The sequence below is a fragment of the Ptychodera flava genome, chromosome 6 (assembly GCF_041260155.1).
Source record: "Ptychodera flava strain L36383 chromosome 6, AS_Pfla_20210202, whole genome shotgun sequence".
Lineage (NCBI taxonomy): Eukaryota > Metazoa > Hemichordata > Enteropneusta > Ptychoderidae > Ptychodera > Ptychodera flava.
Window position 1 is genome coordinate 36705404 of NC_091933.1, and position 8785 is coordinate 36714188.

Sequence of the window (8785 nt, forward strand, 5' to 3'; positions counted from 1 at the left end):
GGGTCACCTCGGGCGCACTTTTGAGCCACTGTGTGACGGTGTCGTCTGCAAGTAATCTGACACTGACGGCGAACTTTGTTTTGCATGTTTGTTTTGAGGCTTTTATTTACGTATTTCAGAGCTAATTAAAACCGTACACTTGATATTACAATTTGTTTTGATTTGTAGTCCGACAGAGCTCTGATTGGCGGCAGATACCGCAAACTGCTACAATTACTTCTGCAAAATTCAATCGTAGTCCGGCCGCTTGACATTTGTTTTGTGAAACAAATAAGTTGCAAAATGATACAAATTTGATTGACGACTGATGCATTTTCGTTTTGTTCGCGGAAAATTCCATTCTATTGCCATGCATCGACAGTTGAACGGCATTTCGGTAGGCAAGTTCAATATGGCAGGACGTCAAAAGCGAATTACATCATTTTTTAAGAGTCTAACTCGGAGTTTGTCAACCGATCGCGATCACAATGACGATCTAACACCGTCTGTTGCCCAGGGTGATGACTCACACTTGACGCGATCTGATTGTAACACATGACACAGTGCGATCCACCAGAGTCGAAGAAAAAGAAAACCACGGAACGAAAGTTTCAACAGAGTTGGAGGAAAACTGAAAAGTATCCTAACTGGTTGGAATACAAGAGTGAAAAGAAACAGACACATTGCAAGATTTGTCGTGAAACTGGCAAGCAAAATACGTTAACTGAACAGTCTGGATGTGAAAATTTCCGTACAACAACATTAGACCGCCATATGCGCGGTAGTGATCACTTGCAATCAATTGAAGAAGTCGCCTTGCATAGAAGTTCGACATCGCCGTCAATCGAGCTCTGTCAGAAAATGATCAAGGGACTATATCGGCCATGCAGTCGCTTTATTATTGGTTGGTAAAGGAGGACATTGAATATGAATCACTTCTTGAAATTCCAGAAATTGCAAGGCGTTCAAACTGTGGATATGTTGCGGATCGGACAGAATTAATGCAAGTTACACCTCCCGACAAACTGCCAGCAGTGCCCAAGAGATGCAGGATGCCAACGGAAAAGTGATTGCTAATGTTGTCCCAAAAATATACAAAATGTCCCCAAAAATAGACAGTAGCGGGACACAGTGTCCCCTGGTTTAAAAATCCTGGCTGCAACACTGATTAAACAATGCCTAGTTAAATGCAATGCATAAGGAAAGATTTGACTTAAAAAAGCGTAGAAGTGATGTGTATTGTAAATGCCGTGTATTTTTCATGAAATCTTTAAAAAGAAAAAGACGTACAACAAAGGACTTAGTTTACTTTGCCGTTTCGGTTCAAGCGAGGTCGCGACCTCAGAGAACGACATTCTGCTAACATTTTACGCGAGAATTTCAGTGGTAAAAACACGCCGGTGCGTTGCCTTATTTTCAGGAATCGATCTAATTGGAATATTTTGGATGAGTTTGTGTTCTGCAGCTCTCAACAATTTATCTCCTAATATCATGAACGTATGACTTGCACCTGCAGTATGATAGTCGCTCCATGCCGGTATGCCCCCTTCAAGCATTTGATCCAGCGTGACTTTGAAAAGTTTCCTAGGACTATAATCGTGTTCACCACAATAAAATTATTTGAAACGGCGTTGAAAACGATTTTGAAAATTGTGCTTTTATCGGCGGTTGAACTAATCTGAAGTGTGAGAAGGGCGAAAATGATATCAAAAAACACACATTTTTTCATGCCCGCAACCCGCAACCCGCAAAATAGCGCATCCGGTTGACCCTGCCTAGCCCTGCGTATACGATGCTATGTGCTACAGCTAACACGCATCGTACGCAGGGCTAGCCAGAGAGTTGCCGACATCGACGGTTATTTACGAGAAGTGAATAAAAGACTGTCATTTTTGGAAGCGATCGAGTAGCTGAGGTAGGCTGGGATACGACTTGGGCCCAAGAACGCTGAATTTCGGCAGTAATTTGGCTTTTTACGTGAAGTCCCAAAATGGATTTGAAGTCACCGACCCTACGTACGGGTCTTTGCAGGGCTGTGGTGGGCGGGGCGATTAGCTGTAGCGGAACACACAGCATCGTACGCAGGGCTAGTTGACCCCAAGTGAAAATGTGTTCGCGATCAAATCTTCCTATATTTTTTCAGAATTTTCGACAAAATCATTGCTTCTTAAATCTTTTGTAAAATATAAAATACTAAATAAAATGCGATGTGCCATGTCTCCAGATTTCTAAAACACATATTTCGTTGACCGTTCGACGGAATACTCATTTCGCAAACTTGTGACGCAGTTGAAATTCAATACTGACCGCCAAATAATCTTAAGGAGACGAGATCATTCTAGACCCCGGTTCTAGACATCCTCCAAATTATCCAACCATTCGCGTTAGAGTTCAGCTCGCTTAGAGTATCATAACATTCTTCGGCCTTCGTTTAGATCGACCCTAATCTCTCCCATTTAGGAAATAAATACACAAGCTACCTCGACAAAACTTCGTGCACCATCCAGGACCAAACGCACAACAAATCTGTCTTGACGTCATCATCTCCTTACATGGTAATCGGCATACCGTATTTTTTAGCAAAGGAGACACAGAATACGTCGGAGTATTCAGTTTCAAAACGTATTACATTGTGTGATGTTGTCAAAAAAAGGTAATGTTACTGCAGTGGTATAAATTACAAAACACAAAAGTTCAAATCAGTTTATTTTGGACTGGCTTTACCCAACATTTCATATTGTTTCTTATGCCAGATTTGACCACGTACTTACTGGCGACCCCTTTACATGCAAATTTTGTGTCAAATGGTGTGTTCTCCTGGAAAAACAAACGTACGATTTCTATATGAAGGAGGCGAAATTTGCCCTCAAAACTCGAAACCACCCCTTTATGGGGTGTACCTAGCTATTTTGAACGAGCTTCTCGAATCTGCAGCTCTATTTCGAAATGATGGTCTGGTTTTCTCAGCTCAAGGATAAGTGTTCTCCATCGCTGTGGGCATTACTATTCTCAAATGGGGGTACAGTTTCCAGTCGTAATGTTTTTCATTGTGTCCGGGATATAAAACCTTTCCTTTTCAAACTTTCACTTTGATTAACACTAGTCCACATCTTGTCAGTGATTAAACATGTTTCAAGTTTAAATGTTAAATTCTGGTCTCGAGCCCTCCTGTTCGACCAAACTGAAATTACCCCTCCCACTTTGGCTCGTCCAGTGGGTGTAGCAAGGGTCGTGCCATCGCTTAGGAAACGGAGGGTGCATTAATTGTTGCATTTCGATGCACATTTTGATTATATTCAGAAGATTTTGTGGCAAAAACTCAGATAGAGAAGCATTTATATTCACATCTCACTTATTCATGACTGGCTGAGAGCAGCACTTCCATTAAGTTAGCATCATTACACCATTTATTATGCCAAGAAAGATGAAGCCAAGACATTTTGCCCTCCCTGGTCTCAGCAAGAAATGGTTATACCTTACAGAGTTTTTTCCCACGGAATGAAAACAAATGTACTTGGGCTGAGGCCCAAGTACAATAAAATAGAAGAACATATTGGAGTCACAGTCTGAGAGTGGCATTGTTATGCTCTGATATTAGCATAAGATTTTGGCCTGTGTCTGGAAAATTCAAAATTTAAGATTTAAAGAAGGCACAATATTAGAGTGACATTGCCTCAGCGGTAGTGTAATTAGAAAGTACATTAGAAAGTGTATTGCGTCTGCACTAATTGATGTTTATTTTTGTATGTCTTGGTCTGAAAATTTATGTTTCATAAAGTTGACCTATAACTGCAAATAATATCATATGACTCAGGCCTTTATTTTGAAAATAATTAAAATAAAATAGAAGAACATATTGCAGTCACAGTCTGTGAGTGGCATTGTTATGCTATATCTGTTGTAATATTGAAAAAAGTAACTTAACTTCAATAACTTATGGAGCTTTCAGTAATTACAGGGAGAGTTTGGCCTTGGGGAATTTCGCGCACACCACTATTCATGGTGTCTATGATGAAATTATCAATAGTTTTTCCAATACAAAAATAGGTAAATCTTTACATTTGTGTACTCTTGATTATTGATATAAATTTTCTTGATTATACTAGAGTGGTTACAAGTCAATGGTTGTGCAAGAAATTTGATTTTGGAAATTCACTGAAATGTCGATTCAATATGCATTGCGGTCTATGATGAAACTGTGAATGTTTTTTTTGTTAGTACAAAATTAGATTAATCTGTGCATATATGTATGCTTGATTATTGATATTAATTTTCTTGATTAGACTAGAGTGGTCTATGGTTGTGCAACACATTTGATTTTGGAATTTAACTGTAATGTCGATTCACTATGCATTGTGGTCTATGATGAAACTATGATTTTTTGAGCGGTCTATAATGTGCATGTATTTTGTTGGTGATTTGCTATTCAGGAAATATCACATGGACAATCAAAGTTTTGGCATAAAATCAGCTTCTGTCGTAAGTGACCCTCCCCCCAAGATAGATTCATAAAAAGTGACCCTCCCCCTTGAATTGTTTTCTAAAAAGTGACCCTGCCCCAATTTTTCCGGCCCAGCCCCCTATAATTACTGAAGGCTCCCTTATTTATATTTGTAAAGTTGTCAAACCTTCTGACTACCGTTATTTAATCAGTCTGAAGATCCTTTCTATCAGCTTCTATAGTTTTTGATATTTTTATTTTGGTGTTATGCGTACTAATTAGACTTGTACACCAACAAGTAAAACTTTCCATTTCAAATCTGATGGATTCCTTGAGGGCGCCCTCACGCAGTACAGCTGTATACAGCTGTAGCATGGAAGTATAATACTTCCATGGCCGTAGCAATCGATCTTGCCAGTAAAACTGTCTCCCACCCTCAATCACATTAATATTTGCTCAACTAATCTAGAGACACACACACAGAATGTCTTTCAAATATGAATCACGAAGAAAGATACTTAGAAAATTAATTGCATGAGGCAGTAAGAATAAGTAGTTAGTATCGCTGCTCAAGTGCAATCACTGGACGCCATATTTGCTCTGGCCCATTCCAAATTCTGGTACAGGTGTCAAAGTCCTCACTGTGTTAGGCCTTTTTTAAATGACATTTTAAATTCAACCCTAGATTATCAAAGCTTACAGTATTTGTACGTGCCTCTATCTCCACCTACAAACTAATGTTTATCACTAACAGAATTAAGCATCTCCCTACTGATTAAATACAACTTTCCTTTACTGATATACCTTCAACAAAGTGGTACAACTCAAAACAATGCTTGAATCTCATCAGAATATAAGTACATCAGCCAATCGGAAAACTGGACATAGGCCGATGGGAAAACTGGACATAAGCCAATCGGAAAACTGGACATAAGCCAGTGAAAAACGTCAAGCTACTATTTCAATTGTTAGCACAGATATATATATATATATATATATATATATATATATATATATATATATATATATATATATATATATATATATATATATATATATCGTGGTTTCAACATATATATATATCGTGGTTTCAAATTCCAGCACATTATAGGAAAACTAATTGTTCAATTCAACGTGTTTTGTATGCCAAGAACTTTTTCAGCGCTAATCTTTAATTAGGCCCGACTGATAAACTATCTTATTTACCATTGGATTTAATTACGAATAAATCAACGGCGAGTGCACGACAACGCATACACGTAATCGTTCCCATAGATAGCCTAGATACATATTCATTCGAATATATAAGGTGGCCAGACTGCAACATGGCCATTTGAAGAGCAAAACGCATTTTTTTGGTGTTGACACAAGACTGCATTTTCATTTGTTAACAAATTTTATGCGAAATAAGAAGAGGCGCCGACTTTACGGGATAGATTCTGGAATTTACGTTGTTACACACTCTGAAGTGAGATATTCCAAAACTCATGATCTCAACTCCCTTTCCCTTTACAGAGTCAAGAGTTTAAGGAAAAAGAGGAAATTACAACCGATCGATGGTTTCTGTTGCCTGTATTTGATAAAGATTGAGAGTTGTTGACAATACGGACGTTTCACTAAATTGTTGAATAAGCGGTGGCAAGAAAGAAAAGCATTATAAGGCTATGACTGACGACTCTTTTAGCTAGCCTCAAATTAAAGAAATGTTCCTGTAACATGGAGGGCGTTTAAGAAATAGAATATTTTCATTCAAAGATTTAAGTCCACTTTACCTTGATATAATCAAGCAAACGACGATCTTCAACCACATTCTCATTAATTGCGACCAAAACTGTTGAATATCTGTTGTCTGTCAGGCGAACCAGATTACGATTTGCTGAAGATGGCATAATCCCGGCAATACAGATCATTAACATCACAATGCTCGTTGCCATTTTGGTGTGAGACTTAATGATCAATACGTTATAATAAATGTCCGAAACTTTGTTGTCCTGTTGGTCTTCTAAAAGGACGAGTTACACAGGCCAGTTCGTTGAGCAACTCGGCGACTCACTGGCGCAGTTACGCGAGGCAATACGTTCTGCAACTCGTCGCTGTAGTGTTCCCGCAAAGCAGAAGGGCAGACCGCATTGCACAGATCAAATTCAGCTTATAATCTATCAATCTATCAATCTTTCGGCTTTGTTTGATAAACTCCTCTTTAGATTAGATCAAAACAAATGATAGGATTCCAGATCTTTAATCAATAGAAAATAATCTCCTTGTCATACTTTTTTTCTTTTTACAAGTCGACTAAAAAGGACAATTTCGAATATTTCATAGATAAATGTTTGTAATGTGGAGATAGCTTCGATGGTTAATCATGTAATGTACAATTTTGCCCCGTGTCTGGTCAAACCGTAAATTTAAAGTGACTTCAATGACAGAAAATGTCCAAAAATTTTCCACGCTCGCGTATGCGTATCAGTCATCAATGTACTGTATACTACTTCAAGTAAATAGTAATTGTATCTGTAACTTAAGTTTCATGCATTTTGCAATCATCGGACTACTTTTACCCTCAGGATGTATGCCTTCACAAGACAAGTAGTCTGATGATTGCGAGGTGCATGAAACTTTAGTAACTGATATAATTACGTATACTTTGTATGTAATGGAAGTAATTTTGTTATTATTTATAACGCTCTGTTTTTAGCATCGAGCACTGTAAATTCCAAAGAGGATATATATATATATATATATATATATATATATATATATATATATATATATATATATATATATATATATATATATATATATATATATATATATATATATATATATATATATATAATATTAACGTCGGCCCGACGGTCCGAGACCGACAGATTTCTGGTCGGGCCGAAAGTTATAGCAAATGCCGGCCGAAATTTGGAAGAAATGATGAAAATTTTTCCTACAAGACCTGTAACAACTGTTAATGCCTATGATGACTGACTTTGAATCATGTGATTCAGACTTCAATGTCACGATGCACCCATCAATGTTTTACATGCGGAATGGTGAGGGACACCGATGGAAATTGGCCGTACATCGTGTTCCGGTATGCGGCAGTGAAAACTTTGATCGCTCAGTACGCCAGACAGGAGGGGTGATTTGACAATGTCGCAAAATATTTTGCAAAATATTTTAGGTAAAATTATGCTTGCAATGTTCCGTCAGTTCAGTATGAATTAGATTTCGGAATGCATATTCTAGCGATGGAATGGAACAATTTTGGTGCAACAATGTGATACAATACTATATTATATAATACCCGTCTATTGAGTGTTCTCCTGGAATTTTATCGTATCGGTGTCAATCCTGACAACGAAGACAACACAACGGTTAGCAGTTGAAACGTCAACATGACTGTCGACTGCTAGTAGCACAATTGAGCTGCCGTGTAAAATCTAGTCCTTGCATTGGCGTAGTTCAAAACGATAAGGTAAAAAAATCTCCATGTTCAAAATCAAACTTAATTTCAACAGCACTCTCCTCTTGGTAGGTTTTTTCTTAGTGCTAATTACCTAATATGTATTCCTTTGGAGTGAATAACGACTGACGATCCAAGGCTGGAGCACACATGTATTTGAACCAACTGCATGTCTTCGTAGCCACAGACAATATGGTTGAACTAATTCTTGTCTATAATCCAGTACACAACTAGCATGGATTAATAAGCAAACTTTGTTATTGATTGGTAGCAGTATGTGATCTAATAACGTGAATATTTGACAGTGTTAATCAACAATAACGACATTTCTGTGACGCAATCATCCAAAATTGTTTGTCATATAACTTTTTTAACAATTAAAATGGGCCTTAGAAAAATCTATTGGTCTAGATCTGCAGCTAAAACCTTAAATTGGTCGTGAGTTTTACTTACCTTTCATAAATTATTACAGTTGATCCACCAGCGAGAACAAATAAGAATTCTATAAAAAATTCATAATTTTGTCGATAATGATATGGTAGTGATGGAAGTGATCCTACTCAACGGATATTACTTTAGGCGACAATCCTCCCTCCTTGGTTCTCGTGTAAGTGCTTGTTGATATGTGATTCCGATCCTCTATTGTTCTCTTTTGAAAAGTATGTCCGGTTATTCATTTTTTTCTCGGGGATATAGCTGATAATAAAGCTGTTTCTATAAAGTGGCCCAGTCTACCCAAGTAGAATGGAACAAATAACATTTTCAACGATGGAAAAAGTAATAAATAGATAAGACTATTCCACTCAGCCAATATAACGTAAAAATCTAAGACAGCGTCTAATTCCACTACTACGTAGACCGATGAACTAAATCTCCTTTCAAAACAAAATTACCTGAATTATTAAACT

The 8785-nt window shown here is 37.6% G+C and overlaps 1 protein-coding gene across 1 annotated transcript in view; it reads right to left on the reverse strand.

Moving 5' to 3' along the window:
- The window catches only part of LOC139134476 (calcium-activated chloride channel regulator 4A-like), a 29296-nt gene extending 22942 nt beyond the window's left edge, over positions 1 to 6354 (reverse strand). Inside the window, exon 1 of the mRNA XM_070701335.1 lies at positions 6193 to 6354. Within this exon, the coding sequence (XP_070557436.1) occupies positions 6193 to 6354 (162 nt within the window). The remainder of the gene's footprint in view (positions 1 to 6192) is intronic.
- Positions 6355 to 8785: the final 2431 nt, after the last annotated feature.